Here is a 22,839-nt window from a genome sequence, read left to right on the forward strand (position 1 = left end):
CAAAGACAAGAGTAAAACCAGTCAAAAGACGGGACACAGCGAAGAGACGAGGCACACACACGACGACTGGACTAGCAACTGTGCTTGTTAGAAGAAAACAGACTCCCAGGAAAAGTGGCAAAGTTTGCGCAGCTCAGTTAACAGCTACCCGCTATTTTCCAATGTTAGTATTGTCGGCAGAGGCAAGGGAAAAGTTGAGCGCGAAATCCTCGAAGCGTTCTTCATTAGTATTCAAGGAGATGATTGTATCAGCAGTCCTTCTATCTACCTCATGCAGAAGGAACTTAGCTTCCTTTCGCAACGGCGTTAGATTACAGCTTATCTTTTGATGTAGGTTGCTGTTAACTGAGCTGCGCAAACTTTGCCACTTTTCCTGGGAGTCTGTTTTCTTCTAACACGCACAGTTGCTAGTCCAGTCGTCGTGTGTGCCTCGTCTCTTCGCTGTGTCCCGTCTTTTGACTGGTTTTACTCCTGAACATGTACCAACTGACCCAGATTTCAACACTATTACAAAGACACGTGCAGTGGAAATAAAAAGGACGACTCTATTACTGAACAGGGTGTATTCACTGGACGCTCTGAATGTTGCTTCTGAGAAGTCGCTTGTACGCTGTCTCCCTCCCTTTCCTTCTTGCCGTCGGTGCGGCAGTCTTTTCAGGTCCCACCGTCTGGTTGCGTATTGTTTCGGACTCGACCGTGTACGACTGAGTGCTGTCATGCACAGGTGTCGTTTATCCGGCGTCTTCGCGGGCCTCGTCTCATTTCTGCGAGTGAATCTACGCTGTGGCCGAGACCTCCTCTGTAAATAGCCGCGATCTCGCCACCCTGGCACCCAGGAAGCAGTGGCGACGCGACTATAGGGCTGTGCGATCCCTTTCTATGTGGAGTTTTTCGCCCCGTTCCTTTGCTCGGCATTCGGCTTCTGAGCACGTGTTCGCAGACTCGAATCCCTGCTGCGGCGGCCGCATTTCGATGGAGACGAAATGAAAAAAAAAAAAAGGACCCCGTGTGTTGTGCGATGTCACTGTGGCGCAAAGAACACGAGGTGGTCAAAATTATTTGGGAGCACCCCGACATCGATGCCTCTGTCTCTCTTCCTCTTTCATTCCCGCCGTCGTCCTTTCATGATGCGAGGTTCGGGTGTTCTTTCCGCCCAGAGTACGAGTATCACTGCGCCTAGAGTCACTAAATAAAGACTTAAGAGTACCGTCACTGCAGCACGGCGGTAAGCAGGGGCGGCCATTTTGTTGTTTATCATTGTTGCCAGATTGCCGCTTCGGCGACCTCGCCGCTAACTTTGGCCCGGCCATTTTGTAAACAACGCTGTTAGCCACCCTGCGCTGCGGCGGGGATCGTAGCCGTACGGATGCAAACGGTACAGTTGTTGCCTTCAGTTTATGCTTTCGTCGTGCGGAGCTGAAATGCTGCGAGGCGCGGAATCCCTGGTCACTGAGTCGGTCACCGGCAGCACTCGCAGCGTCGCAGCCCTAGGACTACCACAGTTGCCCGACTGAAAACGCATAAGCCACAAAATGGCAGCCCCCATGAACCGTCGCAGTGTAAACAAATATCACGTGATGAAAACTGACCAATGATCGTGGCTGCGGCACAGAACAATAGGAGAAAAGAGTGCCGGTACTCTAAGTCTTTATTTAGTGACTCTAACTGCGCCTTTACTCCCCCAATATAACACACTGCCATTTTGGACGAAGCTTCCGAAGTCGCTTTACGAAACTGGCGCTCTTGAACCTGCGGTCTGCATGGTCGAACCTCAACAGAACTTCAATAGACGCCCAGAAGCGGGAGCTGCAATGCATAGCAGCACATAGCAGGGCTACGAGTGTCCTTGTGAGTCGCGCCGGGGAGCGGGTATTTAAATATTTTGTCAATTACAACCGAGGTAGCTTGGGAGATTTGTGGTCGGCTCCATGGAGTTTAACCCGCTCTTGTCCATGGTCACCTTCTTTGCCGATTCATTTATCGGTTCTTACCAGCCGATCGTGTTCAGTGGCCTCGAAACAAGCTTAAAATGCACTTCTTCACATTTAACTGCCTTGGTGGCAAAATCACCAATGAATATACAGTATGCTGGGAAAAAAAGTTTATACCCGTCGAAAAAAATAAATAAAAATGAGGTCGACTATTCGATCTTTTAAGGTAAATTTGCGGTTTGTGAAATCTTCTCGTGTGTGCTATAGAGCGCGCGTGTTTGCGCGGTGTGTGCAGCCTATAGGCACGCGCGGCCTGTGTCACTCTTGACGCGTCGGATTGACGGCAACGTAATTTGACCGAAGCGAAGCTGTGAAAACGCGCGCGATGGAAAGTCGTTAACGCGGCGCGCCGCTCGCCGCTGACCGAGAATTTTGTGCCTCGGAACGCGCTCGCTCGCGTCAGACCCGTTATTGGCGGCCGCGTCGAGCTCGCTCGCGCCTAAATGTTCGCGGTCGGGACGATAATTGGCCGCGCATAATTGACTAACGACTAAGTTTGCTGAGTGAGCTGGCATTCATTCACTCGACTGTGGCTGTGCACCGAGCCTCTCCTGTGTCACTGCCTGTCGACCAGAAGTGTCAGCGCTTATTACCCATCTGTTGACTTTTTTTTTTCTCTGTTCCTTGAGCTCACTTTCGAGGTCGGGAAACGAGGCGCTGAGAGAGATTAAAAAGGAGACAGAAAGAAGAAAGATGGAAGGAGATATAGAGAAAGGAAAAACAAAGAAGAAAGCGCTCGCATATTGGTATATGTCCTGGGGCACTTAGGTCGCGTATTTAAAAGCGAATATATATGTATATATGCACACGCAGAGGCGCGAGCGAATCGGTGCTCTCCTTCAGTGATACCATCTTTGCCCCCTCAAGGCACGGCAGGAGAGAGCCATCGCCTGAACGACCAGCCAAAAGCCCTCAGCGCCAGCTGTTATACTCGCCTACCACTCCGAGAGAGATTCAGGGACCCGAAAAATTGCTGAGTACGCATGTCCATGGCACGTGAACTCTGCACAAGCGGAAAAGCGTGCGTCGTTGCAGCTGTGGAATTCGTGAGCGGCGTTTTGGCCACTGAAAATCGCCGCAAGCATTTTCTTTTCTTTCTCGCCTTCTTTCATCTTCTCTCTCTCCTTTGTTGAGCGTGCACTGCACATCGCACAACACGCGGGCGTGTCTGCATTTCACGTGCACCGAAATGCGGTAGACGCTGCCAGGATTAAATCCCGCGACCTTGGGCCGAACGACAGAGCCGCTAGAGCCACTGAGCCACCGCGGCGGGCTAGGTTTATATAATTATAATTGGTTTTTGGGGAAAGGAAATGGCCCAGTATGTCTCGTATATCTTTGAACACCTGAACCGCGCCGTAAGGGAAGGGATAAAGGAGGGAGTGAAAGAAGAAAGGAAGAAAGAAGACCCGTAGTGGAGGGCTCCGGAATAATTTCGACCACCTGGGGATCGTTAACGTGCACTGACATAGCACAGCACACGGGCGCCTTAGCGCTTTTCCTCCATAAAAACGCAGCCGCCGCGGTCGGGTTCGAACCCGGGAACTCCGGATCAGTAGTCGAGCGCCCTAACCACTGAGCCACCGCGGCGGGTCGCGGCGGGCTAGGTTCAAACGCGTTCTGGACATAGCGCATCAGCCAGCGTCGGGGCACCATTAATTTCGCGGACGATTGGCGTTGGCACAGTGCTTCTGACTCCGATTCCCGCCTCGTTCCGCACCTGGAGGCGCTGTGTACGTGACGTTGTATGGCAGCTCTTGTTCCCTGCGTGGGTTTGATTTGATTTATTTTCACAAACAAGCAGGTACAAGGTTGTAGTGGAAAACAAGGGGGAAACGCTGCAAAGAAGGCACCGGAGTGAATATGAGCTCTGAATGCATGCCATTATACGGCGTCCGTGCTGCGCACTTTCTCGAGTCTCAGCCGCCGCTGGTTACTTTATTCGCAGCGTATTTGTTTAGTTTCGGCTCTCTCGAGGAGCCGTCTAAAGGAGGCACGTGTGCGCCTCGAAATAGACAGAGCGGCGGGTCGCGGCGCAGTTGCGCAAGCCGTGCCGCGGCGGCGCGCACTTCCACTGCGCCTGCGGGTCGCGGCTGCCACACGCGGGCTCCTCCTACTTTGATGACACGGAGGCGGGAATCGAAATTGCCCCGCAGGTTTGCTTCCATCTTAGGTGCTTACCTGTATATGCAGCAAGTCGGAGCGAGAGACAAACGGCTAAACAGTTTGAGTTGTGTGGTTAGGTTGACGTGTAGCTACAGCTTTACAAAAATGATCTATAGACAGTCTATATACTTCTTATAGGTTCTATTGCCTACCTATAGATATTTCTTTTTGTCTATTCATAGTCTATATAGTCAGTCCGTAGACAAGTCTACTAGAAGTGTATGGCCATAAATCTAAAGATTGTCTATAGACTGTCTGTAGGATTTGTATTGCCTATAGACTGCTCTCTGCGGTTTGTCTATAGAGAGTCGATTGACTTTATGGACAGAAGTCTATGGACAGTCTATAGACTGTCTAAAGAAACTTTTGTAAGGGAGCTGTGGCGTATACAGTTAAAGAGCATTTTAGCGCAAGCCTAGATAGGAGGTGCGTTTTCGCATCCCAAACGACTGGCGAGTGTTGCCTGTCAGGGTCAGGTAGTGCCTCGCATTCGTAGTGGGTGGGGATCAATTAGAGCGGGAGCTCTTTGCGCATATATATAGGCTGCTGAATTCTCCGTGTGACTCCCCATGTGTGAAGGAACAAAAATGACTAGTTTAAAAAAGGAGCTATAGGAAGAACGCCTGCTGGTGGGCCCTGAGATTTGGAGCTTTATCATAGGATCTCGTCACCTACGTGCAGACAGACTTCGAGCTTGTGAAGCTACTGAAGGGCTTGAAACGGAGAGCCACAACTCGTATCAGTGAACTCGGGCAGGAACGCGAACGACTTTCATAAAATCCTGGCCGAACGACTTGGTGTCGCGCGAATGAAATGCGAAATGCCTTATCAACTGTTAATGTTGGGCGATATGGATTGTTTGTGAATCATTAAAAACGCGTATCAGTTTAAGCTGCACGAGTTCCTTGCATTTTAAATCATTTGTCTAGTGGCCGCTGCGGTGAGAAGTTGACTGACTCGAGGGCAGGAACACTTCCCTCGAGGGACAGTACGTGGGACTTTATTCGCCTTGAAAGCCTGCAGATGACTCGCAATGACGTCGTTCTCCACTGCTTGACGATAAATGGGAATCCCAGTTTTCCATTTCGTTTCGTTTTGGTTCACGCGAGGCCCTTCGCTAAACGGCTATCGTGCATTCTTCCTTGTTTAAGCTCTGTCGCACATTTGTGTGGCCATGTAAAGACAGTAAAGGTGCGGGGAGCTTTTCTGCTGTGAAAAACTCCCGGAATTCCCGCTCGTTTGTGTTTCCAACCGCTGCGAGAGGAGTATTCAATTTGCGTCGGCGGTAATCTCGTTAGGCACCTTTGTATACGAACCTTTCAGATCTTTGCTTTCCGTGTTTTAGCGTTGTTGCCCATTGCCACATGCGAAGTCGCCGTCATACTGAGTGTTTTCTTCTTCACCGTTTCTCCCTGTCGCTGTACTCGCGAAACTGAGTAAGCTGGGCTGTTGCGTAAAACGTTAATGACGCGTGGCCGCGTTGCTAAGTCCGGGTACGTTCCCTTGACGAACCCGCAACCGGGAGAGCGCGATGCATTTCTTCGCGAAACTCCGTTTTAGGTCCCTAATGAACTCCTCGCGAGGCACCTGCATGCATGCGCAACCACTGCGGTTGCTGCTGCGCTGACGTCATCGCGGCGCCCGTTAATGCATTTCGAGACGGCCGCGAAGCCTGCATAGCCCTATTCATAGGAAGTGCGACTCGGTTCTAGTTTCGGTTTAGTCGACCTTCACCTTTTAAACGAAGAAGCGCTGGTTTTTCACGTAGCACCTTCAGGATAAAAACACGGTCGAAATGTGCCTCTTGGGAGACACGGTGCGTGTCTCGAATGGTATAATTCTGCGGCGCTTCGACCGCAGGCTTGTACAGTCTTTGCCAAAAGTAACCGGGCGCAGGTGGTTTGTTTCTTAGCCGCGTCGCGAAGCACTTATGGCAGCCCTTAAGCTCGGAATGTGTGCAAAGCAAGGGGGGCCTTGTCCTCACTTTTTGATACCTTTCGGTCTGTAGGGGTGTCGTAACGGCTCTGTTGCACGGTTGAGAAGCAAAAACCTGCTGCTCGGTTACTTTTGGCAAAATGGGTACGTGGTGGAGCTCGTTCCACGCTTTGCTGCTCGTTGACGAAACTCGTCTGAAAATATTCCGAGTGCTGGAACCGCATCATTTGCCGTCGTATACTATAGTGAGCCTGTTGAAATTAGTGGCTCAAGGTTACACACACTAAGGGGCCCTTTTTATCTTTGCTTTTCACACCGCCCTTCACACGGGGCTCTCCTTGTTCTCACCAGGGACACAGTCCCGTCTGGGGCCGTCTTTCTCTTCGGGCCATGCCAAACGCAGCGCGCGTGCTGATTGTTCGGCCCCCTCCGCCGCTTCTCCTACTATTGTGCTCCCGTCGGAGGATGCTGTCACCGCGTCCTCCTCCTCTTAGCCGTCGTCCCGTAAACAAGCGCTCTACGCATCTCCCTTTGTAAGCGCCATTGAGCGCTTCGACTGGTCGACCCCTGCCCACGCGGCCAAAGCGCATCGCCCGCCATGCCGCTCGCGCTGCACCAGCTGTGTCTGTCGAGCGCCGCCGCCGTTGTCACCAGGGCCGGCCGGGATTGCTCAACGAGGCGGCGGCCACCACCTCCTCCGGCTCTCCTCCAGCGCTGCTGGTGCCGCCGGAGAGGTTGGAGACTCCTCTCCCTTTTCTCCTCCTTTCCTCCTCCTCCTCCTCCTCTGGCTGCTCCCGCGTAACGCCGTGTGCGTGCGTGCGACGCGTGCCTGCGCGCCTCTCTTCGATTTCCCGCGGGTGCAACGAGGGGGGGCCAGGAGGGGGGTGGCGGTTGAAGGTGGCGCGTCGAGGGGGAAAGCCTTAATTCCTCCGCTCGAAGGCACGCCAGCGTCGCTTAGCGTAACGCGGACCGCGCAGCAGCCGCCGCTTTCAGACCACGACGACCGTCGCGCGCGCCGGGCCTCCTCATTCTCTCTCTCGTCTCGAGAGGTAGAGACACGCTCTGGGTGTAACTCGCCGCATCAGAGCAGCGCTGGGAGTCCTCCGCATCGGCTTCGCCGCCGTACATCCGCCCGTTCCCTGCCCCCAGTATTGCCGCTGATCTTACTTTTCCTGCTGAAGTGCTTGTGGTGGGCGGAACCCGACTCTGTGCGTGCGTGTGTGCCTCGCACAGTCCATCCCCGCGCGGACTTTGTGTCGCGTGGTGGATACCGGTGCTCGCTTTGCAGGCGGCCGACTGTCGCCGTGATTTCGCGTCGCCGCTGCCTTGAGAGCAGCAGTGTGAGCCGGTTCTGCGTCTTGTTATTCCCTTTCGCTTTTCTTTCGGTCTTCGCGAGTGGTGTGCGTGTGTGTGAGCGTGCCTGCGAGTGAACTGAATCTCGAAGGAATCCCGGCGAGCGCTGCAGAGACTCGTAGGAATACCACTGTCTCACCGGGTCTCGTCGAAGCTGTCGCCGCCGAGGCGAGACGACAGCCATGTCGCTACGTTTACCGAGGTTAGACATAAGTGTTCCTTTCTATTTTTCTTTGACACCTTTTGATCTTATTTTGTGGTATTTGTTATGCGTTAAGGCTGTTGTGAACAACCCCTGTTAAAGCAGTGGTCGAACTCTGTTACTATCTGGAAAGACAAATTTGCTTGGTTCATTGGGTAGAATTTGAATGCTTTCTGTGCAACTCTTGTACAATTTTCGAAGAACAGCGTCTAAGATTAGACTTGTTTTTCTCTCCGCGATATTGTGGATTGGTTGTGTGCATACTTCTTGTGGCACTGCCGTCAGCTAGAATGTTGCCATATGTCATATATCAGCTGCAGTTTGCATTTTATGAACCGGCAAATATGGTTTCTACTTTTTTGTTTTACCTTTCATTAGGTACAGTACTACAATAAGAGTCAGCTGTTTGGTGCATCGCAAAAGTCTCACGAAAGCGTTTTGGATTTGCTTGAGTGACAGAAACCAGACGCGTCCATTAGCGGACACGTTTTTTCGACTCGACAATAAACGACTCTTGTCTTGAGTTAGTTTGTAACATTAAACGATATTAATATACCTAGTAAACAGCGATCAATTGTGCAGCCTTTAATTGTGATATACTGCCGTGTATAAAGGGTCGGGCAGGCAAATACACGTTTTTACTTCGGGTCACGTCGATAAAGAGAAATAAATGAAAATTAACTAGCGTCTCCTGCTTTCGTGTTTAATAAGTTTGCAAATTACAGAGATTCTCAAAATATTCCCAGCTTCGTGAATCGCTCGTTCAAACGAGTCGCTTGGTGTACAACACTTTTGACAAAGCTCGATGTCTTTTTTGCGTTTCTAGCCTTGCGGTACGAACCACGTAAAAAAATAAAGAAAGCTTGAAACATAGCTACTAAAGAACGGATAATTTGGCGAATTGGTTGTCAATCATGTATGCGCAACCAGACGAAGTACGAATCTAAAAAAAATGGAGGGGTGGGGGCAAGAGCGCCTTTTGTCTCCTTCCTTCCTTCGTTCTTTATCTGGCTGCATTATGTACACTGCTCATTATTGAATGTATTGCTTGTCGTGACGCTATAGACGCCACTCTCACGTGTTGAGTCTTGACTGGCGCGAAGCGTCATCCAAAAAAACATTTTGCGGCGTTTTACAATGAGCACATACCTTTCCACCCAACATTGCTCTTAGGTGAAAGCGGTCTTGCTGTTTTGTCCTGTATCATTAGGCTTTTAAAGGAAGCAAACGTTTTGAACTAACTATAGATTGGATTTTTTTTTTCAAATTAACAGTCAAACAGATACTTAACCTCGTTTTTGGCGCATGATAGCCTCAGTCGCTCATGTGCCATAAAACCCAACACATCGCTTATCCTACTACTTCAAGCGAAACTGCTTGGATGTAACGCACGCTTCATCGGTCACGGTCGTCCGGACCCCCAGTGCACGCTTATTTGTTGATCTACCTCTCAGCTCCGTTTTATTCTATCCTTCAACGCCGCAAAACGCGTGATGAATCGCTCGAGCGCCGAAAACTGCCATTTCGTGCGGCCATCAATCTTTCAGTCTCAACGGGCCAACGGTAACGCCTTTTTCGTGACCGCCTACTTGGCAAAGTATCTCCCGCCGTTAGCTGTAGTCGTTCGTAGTTCTCTGCATATATGCGCCTCCTTCTCTCCTGCTGGCGCGCGTACGACGGTATGGCAACTCCTGTGTTCGCGCTTGCCACGAGGTCTTCACACGCGTCATGGTGGGTTCGAAGGAATCTCGGCGTTGCCATTTAGCTCCTCGCCTGTGTAAGTGAAAGTATGTAATAATAAAGGGGGGAGTTTTCATCCGGGGTAGGGGTTGATAAGAGGCTCACTGACAGCCCACCGTTCTCGATGATTAGCGTCAGCGGAGGCCGCGTTCACTACGCCTACGTTAGCAAGTATTTTTAGCCTCGTTCTCGGTAGCTAATGAGGCGGTGATGGAAGAAGAAGAATACAAGGCGGCTGTAATCACTCTGCCGTTACCGAAGCTTGCTCTTTTGATTTAATTCATCTCCTTTTTTAAAATTATTTGTTTTAATCGGTTGGTGCGGGTATGGTCCCGCGTGCACTTCCTTGTGTTTGCCCTTGTCTGAGAGCACTTCGCGAGGGCGAGGCTAATGCGTCATCGCTCGTCGGAGCTGGCCCTATCTGCCCTTCGTTGGCAACGGGAGTAATTAACCATGAAGTACCAACGGCCCTTTATTTAGGCACAGGAGTCTTGCTGTTTGCTTGCTCCCACTTGCGCGTTTCGAGGCGACAGTTTTGCGGCGTGCTGTCCCAGCACTCGAAGATGTGGCTTGGACGGTGAGGTGAGTTCATTCAGCGCGTGTGCCCGCCAAAGTTCTCTTTATTATTTATTTTTCAAATCCCTCGATCTAACTTGCTTTGATATTCCACGCTTTGTCACCGAGCTTCTGGGTATCGTAAAGGCCACAAGACAAACTCTGTGCACTGCTTTGAGCGTCCGTGTGCGTGTTCGGGTTACTTTTAATCCGAATTTACATTGGCTCTAGTTCGGAATCGGATACAGAGCTGAGAACGTTACATTTGAAATTGCATTCTATGTTCGTTTCGTGCCAGGCGAATTTCTCCCCTTGTGTTGACGTACGTAGCTGTTTGTATCACGTTTGAGTATACTGACTTCGCAGTGCTAGTATTCAGTGAGACTGAGCAGTGTGGTTGATCAGTGCAATGTCATCCGTTGCACCGATTCAGTGTGTACTGTGTTAATGCGCAAGCCGCGGGCTTGCTTCGCCTGTACGCTGTTCCGTCAAGCGCCTGACTGCACAAGCCGCAGGCCATAATGCTAGCGTCTTGTGCTGTAGTCCGCCGACGGTGTTTGTACTGCACAGTGTTGTACACGGTGATCGCGAGGCCATTCATTAATAAAGGGAGCAATTACTCATTGCGTCCACCCGAGCGCAGCCATACGGCAACGAAAGAAAGCTATACAGCTTTCTCGGAAACTTCGTAGGTAAGGAAAAATTCGTCCTGGTCCGGGGTTCGAACCCGGAGCCACCGCTTCACCGGAGCTGTCGCTCTACCAAATGAGCTAACCATAACGGCTAGCTTATGGTAGGGCGACAGCGAACTGATCAGCAACTCGAAGTGGGAACAGTGTTGGACAATCTACTCCATATTGGGGGATTCACCTAAACATTTGACGAGTCCGTTTATTGCGTCGTGTGAATTTTTCGCACGCCTTGAAGTTAACTGTATGTCGAAAGGGGAACATTTAAATGCGCGCAACGCAGCAGCAATAAGGCCTTTGTGCACGAACGAGCGCCGGCAATGTCAAAAAAAAAAAAGAAGGTACAAAGTTCGATATCTGCAACACCTGCTCCATTGCGTCATTCTCTGCGCTTTTGTCCCAAATGCGTCTGCATTCTGGAAACGTGATTCCGCCGCTCCGATCCTTGGAGAAATACTTCCCCCTCGCCTTTTTCTCGCTTCTAACGGCACTTGCCGTCTTTATTGGGGAACAGGCCGAACAGTTGCTATGCTCGTGATCTTGATCGGAACAATAAAATAAGTAGAGCAGACGAAGCAGTAGTCCGCCGTGGTAAACGCTGTGCCTATTTTATTTTATGGCGCAGCAGTGCTGGCGAAACTTTCCTCGGCTCAATGTTACAGCGGCAGCCAGGGCGTTGGCGGATCACGCGTTGCGTGACCTTTCCGCGCGGATTGCATCGATAATGCCATTTGCTCGTGTGAGGAGGGGGGGGGGGGGGGGGGGTAGCTGAGGTGTGCACCGTAGCTGGGATGCATGTATAATGCCCCCGGAGGGGTTGGTTTGAATTCGCGATTGGCTTTCGCTCGTTACGCAATCGTTTCTTTTTGTTATTATTGCTCGGTGGCGCTTGCATAAATGATTCATCGTTGCGCGCACTGCTGACAGGTCGGTGGGCGCCGCGAGAACAATCGGGCTGTTAAAAGATTTTTTCTTCTTTCTTGGAAACAGCCGCTTCTCGGGTTTACGGTCCTGGCAAGAGGGCGGATAAAACGATCGTGCTTGGCCGATGGGATCTCGCGCTTCATAAGTCGGCGCGCCTATTTAGTATGCCTCGGCTGCGGGAATCTGTCTTCAACCCGACGCTCGGGAATGCATTTGAAGCTCGCGCGAGGGCTCGTTCGTTTCTTGGATCGAAAAACAAAAATCGCGACGCAAAGAGAGAGGATGACTCGGAGCAGAGTTGAGGAGCTCGATCACCCGCAAGGACGCCCTTCTCCTGCAGCGGCTTTGCGCATTCAGGCAGAGCCGATGGCAGTACAGCGATCAGTCAGGCGGAAGGGAACGTGTGCGTCGTGAGATATTGAAAGAAATCGTGTCGACCGCCGGATGAGCGGATTGTTGTGGGGAAAAAAAAAGACAGCAAGCGTAAATAGTTGCGTATAGTTCATTAGTTTCACGTTCTTAGTCGCTGCACCTTTGATACCTGAGAATAGATTTTTTTTTCTACGGTTTATACCGTCGATCGTTTTACGCGCACCTTTGTACTAAAATTATCAGTGTTCAAAAACGTCATGGCCGTGCAGTCTGTTGGTCGATCAGTGGTCGAGTGGGTTCTGTGATAAAATTTCTGCCATATATACAGAAATTTTATAGTCCATGCAACGCCTGATTGCTGTACTCGGGCATTGCTCAGAGCTTGGCTTAACGCAACGCAATATCACTACGGAGCGACCCCCCCCCCCCCCCCTCACGCACACGCACGCACGCACGAACGCACGCACGCCCCCCCCCCCCCCCCCCCCCCCACACACTCACACAAAACACACAGTATGCATTCCTACCTGTGAGCGACTACCTTGGTGCCTAGATGAAGCTGACGACATAGGTTTGATCAAGTCGGGTAAATACCGTAATTTGCGGATTATAGTCCGCGGGCTATACATGTATAAAAGCTGGATTTTTGCACCACGCGAGCTATCTGTGTGTGCGAACTATGCATTTATTTTTTCAGATTGTTTGTCAAAGCCGGAGAAGCCTACCGGCGGCCATGAAAAAAAAAAAGAAATATGTGCTCTGAATGGGCGCCTAGCACATGTTACCGTGCTAAATAACATAGCAAAATCAGCTTCGATATGCTAGCAAATGCTGTCCCTGTAGCGAAGAGCGGCTGCTTTCGCCCTATGGACTATACTCCGGATGCGGACTATATAAGGAAGAAAATGTTACTTTTAGCCGAAATTTGCCCCTGCGGACTATACACTGGATGTGGACTATAGTCCGGAAACTACGGTCCTCTATAAAGGAACAAGCGCACAGGATGTAAATATTTGTTCTTTTCTCTTGTACCGTTTTGTTTGTGTCTCTGCGCAGCGCATATTGTACTTGTAGCGCTTTCCTACTCACCACTTTTTCCTCCTAGCCAGCCTTTCAAGCGATTGCAACGCTGCGCTGCCTAGCGAGCCAAAACAGTGTCTCTCGCCTTGCTTTAAACATGAGGCCTCTTTTTGTCGTCAACAGCTTTGTTAGCAGCAACAGAATGAAGTGACTGACGTAATTTTATCAAGCTGCACGTTTCTATCCTTAAGTCCGTACAGAAGGCTTTTTGCCTCAACAACGATGTGGTATACGCGCCGTCTGCGAGCTATGGCAGAAGAGAATAGTGAGAACGGATAAAAGAATAAAGAAATAGATAAAAAGAATCATTAGCGGTGTTGGCCACATAATGGGCGAGCGACGATGAGGACAAACACGGACTTATCCGGGTTCTTTCATTAACCACGCTTATAGTGTGTACTGTGTTCCCTTTCAATCCCCTGCAGCGTGATTGGTGTGGCAAGCGCTTTAGCCTTCACTTTTCTTCGCTCGGGATGAGGTGGCGAAATTGCATCTTTAGTGGCTTTTCCTGTTGAGCTGTTGTTTACTACGTAGCAAAAAGGAGCCGGTGATGCGGTCTCGAATCAGTATGATATAAGCTCGGAACAGGAAGTCCGCAGACTGGGCTGAACGAACGGGCGCTTCCGTTCGAACCCTGCGCGAGCTGGTTTCGGAGCTTTAATTGCAGTTCGCGTCAAGGTTATCTCGGCGTGCTTATCTGCGAAACAGAATGATACAAACTTATTATCGACGGCGCGGAGGCCACACGTCCTGGCTAAGTGCGCCGTATAACCAAACAAGTGGAGAAAACTCTCTCTCTCTGTCAGTTCGTGTCTGGCTGCCCGCTTCGTTCGTTGCTGTTTTTTTTATTATGCTGTTAATTGAAAGGAAAACTACTAGCCGGAGAGGAAAATGCGGGCACAATTTCTTGATAACCACGCGGGCAACCTGCCAGGTCGAGGTTGCGTTTAAGAACGCGCACCTATATCTCTCACATAATAATTAATAATAATTGGTTTTTGTGTGGAAGGAAATGGCGCAGTATCTGTCTCATATCTCGGCGGACACCTGAACCGCGCCGTAAGGGAAGGGATAAAGGAGGGAGTGAAAGAAGAAAGGAAGAAAGAGGTGCTGTAGTGGAGGGCTCCGGAATAATTTCGACCACCTGGGGATCTTTAACGTGCACTGGCATCGCACGGTCGCCTTAGCGTTTTTCCTCCATAAAAACGCAGCCGCCGCGGTCGGGTTCGAACCCGGGTATCTCCCACATACGCAGAGAGATATTTGAGGTCTCGTCGCGCGAAACTATACGGCAATGCCTTCGAACTTTCTAATTTTATTTGCTAGGGACAGAAAACGACACAAACGTCGGGGGAATCCAGAGGTGTTTCGAAAAGAAATATATATACACACACACAGATGAGAAATACGAAGGGACGGAAGACATATTGCGCCCGCCTGGCGCGCTGCGCTCGGGCATGAATCCCTGGGGAGTTTGGCAGCGCAGCTATTATGAGGAGAGAGCTCATTACAGCAACCTCGCTCGCACGCGGGTCGCTATTGGACCCGAAGCACCCTGCCTTCAGTATAAACTTCCAGTTGATGCGTATCGACAGTCGCCGAAGGTGATCCATTATTAGTTTTGCTGCGCCAAAGCGAAGACAAGCAAATAGATACGTACGTCTGGCCGCCGTCCTGCTCCACTGCGGTATGTGTGATGGGCGCCACAAGGGGCAGCGTCCGGTATTTCATTTTGCAAGTGGACGCACCTTGAATTGTGTGTTTCTTTTCGCCGCGTATATAAATGTGGTCGCCTCGGCTTCGTTCCCTGCAGCGCGGACTGCCCGCGTGACGGTGACGACGGCGGCTCTGTTGAAATCGTAAGGGCAAGGTTAACATCTCCGTAAGCTCGCGGGGATGAGCCAACTGTGAAATTGCGTTTCGAAACGGACGACAGCGACGGGGGAACCGTCGCACCTTCTGTTTGTGCTTGCGTCTCCGCTTCGGTCCCCGATGACGTCGACAGTCTGTTCGGTTTTTCGGCGCGGTTTAGCTTCTGTGTTAAAACTGGACAGAGATTGCACGTGTCCCTCTACAGAAGAGGGGGTGAAAGGAGACCGATAGAAGAAGACTCGAGGAAAAAGAGAGGAAAAGAGTAAGATGTGAAAGCGAGATCCACGCGATTATACGAAGCGTCTTCCAGCTACGTTTTTTATTATTTCGTTTTCTTTTTTTGAAAGCGTACGTTTTTAGCTGCTGCGACGCCGAGGCATGTCAATACGTGCCCATTCCGCCCGTGGAAGATTGCTCTTTAATTCGTATATTTTCACAACTTTTTTTTTAAATCACTTTTTAGCATTTCTCTCGCTCTCTCTCTTATTCCGTTGTGTGACCGACAAGCGTTGAAAAACAACGGATACATATCTCAGCGCTAAGTACCTCGAGCAGCGGCGCTTCCAAATTAAGTTTGTTGTTAGTTTTGTTAACAAGACTCATCTCCTATCGTCATCACATTGTTTTTCTTTCCACTCTCGAAACCAGTGTGCTCGATAGCGGTGTAAATATCTTGCGTCATTTCTTTTTTCGCAACCGTTGCCAACAGGCACCACGCCACACGACCGCCGAGTCGCCTAAACTATCCACACACTACATAACCTATTCAGGTAATGTGATCGCTGCCGCTCGCCACTTAAGTATTGCGCCATTTCGCTAACATGTGCCAGCCGCAAATCTCTCGAGATCGTTTCCCACTCCCGTGTCGTGACCTTTGGAAGAGGTGAAAAATACGTGTCGGCACATGTTTAGCGAGGGCTACTAGAGCGGCGACCGCCTTGGTGGCTTTGTTGAAGATTTACATAGTACACATGCGAAGGTTCATCGCGAATTCTCCGGACGCTTCGTTGCTTTGAATAAAATCTTCGCTACTTTTGAACTTATCGCAGAAGCGGAGCTGCAGCTAGGCACTTATATTGCATAGCGTTTGTTCTTACTCGTACTTGAACGGCTGTAGAGAAACATGCGGCGAATGGTGAAATTATTTCCGTGTTCTCGTAACTACGTAGGAGCGTATTGGTTCCTACACAGAAAAGTCAGCTGGAGGCTGTGTGCACTGCTAGGAAAATGACAATACTAATTCCGGAATAATTAGAAGATGTCACGATCACTATTGTTTAATGCCGAGCCTCAATTAGGAAAGTGCCTCTTTATTTTATTTATTTGTTACTCTCAGGGCCCGAGGGAATTGCAGAAGGGGGTGCTGACGAAGTTTTCCTTTTTCTTTCAGAGAAATTAGGTTTAGATTTACGGAGGTTTAACGTCCCAAAGCGACTCAGGCTATGAGGGACGCCGGAGTGAAGGGCTCCGAATAATTTCGACCACCTGGGGTTCTTTAACGTGCACTGACACCGCACAGTACACGGGCCTATAGAATTTCGCCTTCATCGAAATGCGATTCCCGCGGCCGGGATATTGAGCCCGCGTCTTTCGAGTCAGCAGCCGAGCGCCATAAATCAGGGGGGCACTTTGTTGACCTAAAGTACGGTGAGGCGAAAGCCTTTAGTGCGGTGTTGCTGCTTGTGTCACTGGTGTGTGGTGAAGATTTAGGTACACAATTGTTGTTTGTGAATCTTAAATGCTGCAGACACTGGAGGGCGTCTGGGAGGCATCCGTCTGATTCGGCGTCTTTCCGCAAACACTCTCCAGTGTCCTAGACAAGGAGAACTGCATGTGCGTTGGCAGGAAGTAGCTTAATCGTTAGCACGCTCGGCTTCGGAACGGAAGGATGGTGGTTCGAATCTCATCGTGTACAAAGATTTCTTTTCTTATCGAGTTGAAGAGCGTAATGGACGGACGGACGTACGGACGCGAGCATGAGCCGTTAAATGCTTTCGCCTTAATATGATGAGATGTCGAAGTATATGGCGGCAGGTGACAGGGAACAGTAACAAAAAAATAGATGCAATGACGCAGAAATGTGAAAATTGTTGATAAAGAGAGATTGATTGCGGCAGTCTGAAGAACGTTGTGGTATATAAGCAGTGTCTACAATGCGTCTGGCGAAATGGCTGCAACTTGCAAAGAGCTTTTTTTGTTTGTTTGTTTGTTTTTCTGGTCGCTCCCATGTGCATATACATGTGTCGTGCACACTGCCACACGTCTAGAAACGGCAGTGCCGATCTCCAGAAGAGGCAGATAAAACCGCGGGGCTAAGGAGGAGACTTTAAATTTGAAGGACGTTTGCGATGCGTCGCCAGAGCATCGCTCATGGAATTTAGCGCTTGTGTGCTGTAGGCGACCTCTCCTCGTTCGTATGTTCGTATGCTTAGCGCGCAACGTTTTTTTATTTTCGTGCAAATTTTACGCCTTTCAATTTTGCTGCCAAGTGGCTTTGCACATTCGCTCTCTCACAGATATTTGGCGGTGTACGAATCTTGTGCTGTTGCCTGACGAACTGATAAGCAACAAACAAATTCCTGGATGGGTGATCACGTGTTTTTCGCACGCTTGGAACATTTTGAGCTGCCGCCTGCGTGGTGTTGTTTAGGAAGAAGCCAGTTGGAGAAGCAATTGAAAACAATGAGCAAACATCAAGCGGTACAGTTTTCCTTCCCATCCCGTTAAGTAGCACAGCGCCCCCCTCCCTCACCACCCCCCCCCCCCCCCACCCCCACCCCCGCCCTCCAGCCGGTGGATCTGGATCTGCCCATAGTTCTGGCGCTGAGAGCCAGGTCATAGGTTCGATTCCGTGTTGCGGCTGCCGTATTTAGGTTGAAGTGAAATAAAATAACACCTGTGTGCCGGTGATTCCGATGCACCCTAAATGAAAAACGACGACCTGCCTCATATCCCCGTTGAATAGCTTCATCACCATCAACTTCCTTACATCCACTGTATGACAAAGGCCGCTCCCATATTCCTCCAATTAACCGTGCTGATTTAATTACTGGCGGGAAAAACCGATTTATATATAATGTGTGTATATTTCAAATTCGCAGGCCCGAATCTATTTTGTGACATATTTTTCATCCATGCGTGTAGACCATCTTTCAGCAATCGCTTGAATGAATGAATGAATGAATGAATGAATGAATGAATGAATGAATGAATGAATGAATGAATGAATGAATGAATGAATGAAAACTTTATTGGTCCTCCGAAAAGGAGCCCCCAAATCCCCGGTCCCGTCACGTAGGCCTGGGACGCGAGTTGGGGATGCTCCGCAGACTAAGGACTGGAGAAGTCACATTGTTTCTTCACGGCCTCGGCCGCCAGGCGGGGGGCTTGCATGCTGGGTGGCGGGGTCCTCGCTCCGCAGCGAAACTTCCCAGGCTTCTCTACCGTTTATGTTTAAGCCGGCGCCCGGGGAATCGGCGCATTCCCAAATTATGTGATGAAGAGCGCCCCTTTCACCGCAATTTTTACATTGAGAATCGCTTTCATCCCCGGTCTGTGTCAGGTAGACCCAGGCAGGGCAGATGCAATCTCAGCTTTGCAACCGCCATGGAGTACGTTTTGCGACATATTCCAGACGCAGCTTGTAACACGTCCCTTGCTTTCACGTGTCTCGTCGTGTCTCGTTTCACGGGAGCGGGATCGTTCGGCTTTCCCGCGCTTTTCACCCCACCTTCGCAGCTATGCGTCCAAGCTCGACAAGCTTTTTCCGCACTGCTTCTCATGCGCCGCGTAGCGTCCGCGCGAGATCTTCTAAAATTAAGCGCCCCACGACGGCCATCGGCAGCGTGGCGCAGCAGCAACAGCTGTTGCGTCAACGTGGCGCTAATCCGGCCTGGCGTCGAGCCCGGCCGGATTCGTGTTCGGCGTGTGTCGTTCGAGTGTATTTGATACACGAGGGGGAACCATGCCAACGCCACAAGCATGGCGCACCGCGGGGCTCGGGGGGCAAAGGTCAAAGCGAGGAAAAACCGAGTTGTATATGTACAGGCTTAAATGATGCATCGTCCCGATTAAGTATGCGTTCGGTTTCTTGCGCACGTACTTGCCGCGGCTAATATCTCGCTCTCGCTTTTTTATTCAGGCGTTTTTTTACATAGCTAGCAATACGTGAGACCCTTTCCGAGCTAATGCCGTCGGCGTAGTGTCGCAAACAGAAAGTTGAAGGGGCTTTCGCGTATAGTGACACGTCTTTCAGCGTGAGCTTAAGTGGAAAAGAAGGAGGTTGAACAGATAAATTGTTACTAGAGAATGCGTTCGGAAACATGGTTGGTTTTTAAAAGGTCGCAGGACCTTTTAATGCGAATACAGGATCACGTGACCTCGTTATGGGATGTCTCCATTTCACGACGACGAAGACATATCTCAGGCCAAGTGGTGGAGGGGGGGGGGGGGGGATATGGCTGCAAGATCAGCGGGTATGGCCGTTACCCTGCCGCTAGTCGCGTGACGATGACGTCATTTCGTGACGACAGGCGTTGAACAGCTGACACTTTCAAGCTCCCGCCTTCGTATGCCTTCTTTTGCCGGCTCATCGGCGCAGTTCAGGTGTCCACCCTGGCTGATACTTTTACTGCGCCTTTCTTTTTCTCACTACCCCCAGCCTGTCCTCAGCACCCCCCCCCCCCCCCTTTTTTTTTTTTTTCGCAGAGGTCACCTGTCGGCTACTGAGAATCGCTGTCCTGGCGGTCCCGGAAGCGGCCGTTCTTGAACATGTGCCACTCGTAGTAATGTGCATTGGTGTATGGGCATTGTGTCATAGGATGTGAATTGGGACGGGCGAGCCGTGCGGCTGTTGTCACCTCGTTGCCCCAGAAGGGAGTGAAAAGTCTGAAAAATTCTGTCTTTTTTTTCCGCTATGCGGATAATTTTTTTTGCCATCGTTTTTTTGGATTTTCTTCTTTTCGACGCGCACCTCTGAACTGTGCCAAAATGCACTTCTTGCGCATTCGAGGAACAGCACAAGCTCTCCGCTCAGCGCCCATGTCTCCGTTCCGATGTCATATTGAGAAACGCAAGTGTGCCGAGCAAGTGGCGGTGTAACAAGGAAATGGAAAGGTCCTCGTCCCGAGCGCGCTGTCGGCCCTGTTTTGCGACACAACGTGCGTGACCGCGGCCCTGTTTGTGAGCTCGCGTTCGTGTTGATTTCGTCAGCAGGGCCCGCATCCGTCCTCGTCCAAGCGTCAGCTGGTCGTTGACGGTTCGAACGTCGGGATACGTTCCGCGTAGCGCCTCGATGCTGACGCGCCGACGGTTGCTGGCTGACGACGGGCGAGCCGTGACCTTGCCCCGTATACCTATTGAGAGAGTGGCTTGGGCCCACAAGCTGAGGACCTCCGACACCTGCTCCTGCCTGTTATGATTCAGAACATTCACAGCGTGCTGCGTAGGAAAAGAGTTGTGTGAATATGTCAAGATGCTCAGAACTAAACATACCAGTGCGCAATACGTCGAAATTTGTCTAATAATAAAGTTCAACACAAATGTTTCAAGAAAAAGATTCCATAACCACAACGAGTCGTCGCTCGATAGTAAAAAAAAATCTATAACCTTCGTAATTGGAATAAACGGCGCAAGAAAACGGGGACTGGAACACGCAAAACATAGGACAGCCGCCAACTACCAACTGATTTTCATTATCTACAAAGAGCCGCTTATAACCACAGGAGAGGCACAAAAATATAAAGAAACACAGACGGCGTGGGAAAGGAGAAGCAGTTTTAACAATTTTGTTTGCCTTTTCATATGTATGACCGTCGGACACTATGTATCCCCCCCTTATGTATTGTCCCTACGCGACCCTTAAGGGTTAATAAATGATGATGATGGTGATGATGATGATGATGATAAAAAAACGGCGTAGAACCGCACTGGAAAGGAATCTCTTCGTCTGTTAAAGCACAGACAACAACCACCTCAATGGTTTAAATTTCTAGTCACTTCACGACCAATATCACAGCAGCCTCCAATGGGATCCTGAATGAAGGATTGCATCCGTTGTCGCCTGCTTCATTTCAACTCTGCGCCGACAAAAAAAAAAAGTTTTATCCTCTTCTTCCTCCAGGTTGAGTAGCCATCCTGTGAATTTTTTCTCTCTCACTCGTTCCTTCGCAGTGTCTGACGTCACCTTTCATGGACGCTGTTGCTGCAGTAATGTTCGCACAGTGCGGCTTCCAGGGTCACATTCGATCTCAGTGCGAGCAGGGGCTTATCGCGCGGGTTTTGTACCGTCGAAAGGAGAGGGCATTACCGACCGACGCAGCAGCGCGAGGCGGCCGAATTGCGGGGCTTTTCCGCGCGGAGAGCCGCCGATCGCGGAGGCGTGATTCACCTCTGCGGCAGCGAACTTTTTTGTATTCGGGCCGCAGCCGCGCTATCGCATCGTCCGTGGTGCCGCCGCCGACCGCCCTGGGTGGCGCCGTCGCAGAAAGCAATGATCGCTCCTCGGTGGAGCACGATTGTGCCCCCCCCCCCCCTCCACACACACACACACACATGCTGGTAATGGTCGGGTTGAGCCGCATGGCCGTGATTTTGAGCCTTCTGTTTCCCCTTCCCACGGTTCTTCGCGCAAGCTGTGTATAACCTGCCGCCTATAGAAACAGCAAACAGACCTGGCAGCATATACACACACTGCGCCGATAGCGGCCGGCCGGGAATTCAGGGGCTTCGCAGTGTTGCGGCGCGTTCGCATTGTTCGGCGCCTCCAACGGGCGTGCGCGCTGTGTAGCCTGCACCGCGATCGGACTGACGGAAATGAGTTTCTCGTACGTTGTTTGTAAACAGTGCGTTCCTAGGCACGTCCATTGTCGCTTACGGCGATTGCCGGTTTCATTCGTACAAGCTGCTGTGTTGGGGAAAAAAAAAAAAAACTCATTACGAGGTGGCGCAAAGTGTAGGTGTGCTCTGCGCCATCTAGTTGTACGGATAAATAGCCCGTCCGCTGCAGCGCTCATTATTCAACCTTTCGCACCACTGGAAAACGCTGTGTAACGTGATTGCATTCGCTGGCTCTGAGATCGATAATGCATGGAGCAGCAAGTCAACACCGCACGCACACTCAATTAAGCGGCGACGGGCCGCCCGCTTTCAGACCTGTGTTTTTTTTTTTTTTTTGTCGTGCATGGGGCACCTTGCGTGCGAGTGGTCGAGGATAAAGCGCTTGGAGAATCCGTCCCGCTTTCTGTGCGCTCCGCAGAGATTCGACAGTGCGGCTGGAAGCAGCGTGCCGTTGCTCGCGTGGGCGACGTGCCGTGCTTTTGCGCAAATGGCTCCTCAGAGCCCCGCATGCATGCAGCGGCTGGCACCGGAGCCCGGAGGCGTCGCGCAGCGGCTCTATACTTAGGCGCTGTTGTAAGTTGCCCCGTGTCTTACATCTTTCGTGGCCCCGAGTCCTGCTTCGAGCGCCAAGTCGCCCGCGCGCTGACGCCGCCTCCGCCGCGGTGTTTTCGCGGCAAAATTTAGGGAGTTTTAGCATATTGTTGTTGCGTATACAGCTACCGTCGGTTGCTTGCTGCACACGTGCAGCACACTCGAGGTCATTTTTGCAGGCTTGGCAACTGTAGAGGATGTGCGGTGGCGATAAAGTGTTCCACTGACGCGCAGTCTGCGCATGCGTGACTGCGATATAGCGGTCTTGAAGCGGACGAACACGAAGCGCTGCGCGCTTTGTCTCGCGTCGACGCAGTAGCTTTGACCCTGTCTCCGCGGCGTCTTATAATGGGCAGGTTGCATGTGTGAGGCCGCATCGACATTGGTATTCTGCGGCAGAGATTGTACTGGATAGGCAGTGCCCGGATGAGATGCGGGCGCGGCAGGCGTGCCGCCGATACGCTGCCTGATTCAAGGTCACTGAATCGAAACTGGGCTCGCTTGAGATGCTCGCGTCCTGGTCGTTTCGTCG

The 22,839-nt window shown here is 50.9% G+C and overlaps 1 protein-coding gene across 9 annotated transcripts in view; it reads left to right on the forward strand.

Moving 5' to 3' along the window:
* Positions 1-22,839, forward strand: part of Ndae1 (Na[+]-driven anion exchanger 1) — a 217,230-nt gene that overhangs the window by 35,173 nt on the left and 159,218 nt on the right. For 2 of the 9 annotated variants that reach the window (XM_077659583.1, XM_077659584.1), the window contains exon 1: positions 7,071-7,647. The exons of 5 other annotated variants lie outside the window; for them this stretch is intronic. In XM_077659583.1, the coding sequence (XP_077515709.1) occupies positions 7,628-7,647 (20 nt within the window). In that variant the 5' untranslated portion in view covers positions 7,071-7,627. Of the gene's footprint in view, positions 1-6,653; positions 7,648-22,839 lie in introns of those variants that run through there. 2 more of the 9 variants (XM_077659593.1, XM_077659596.1) reach the window with 2 other exon arrangements.

The sequence above is a fragment of the Amblyomma americanum genome, chromosome 3 (assembly GCF_052857255.1).
Source record: "Amblyomma americanum isolate KBUSLIRL-KWMA chromosome 3, ASM5285725v1, whole genome shotgun sequence".
NCBI lineage: Eukaryota > Metazoa > Arthropoda > Arachnida > Ixodida > Ixodidae > Amblyomma > Amblyomma americanum.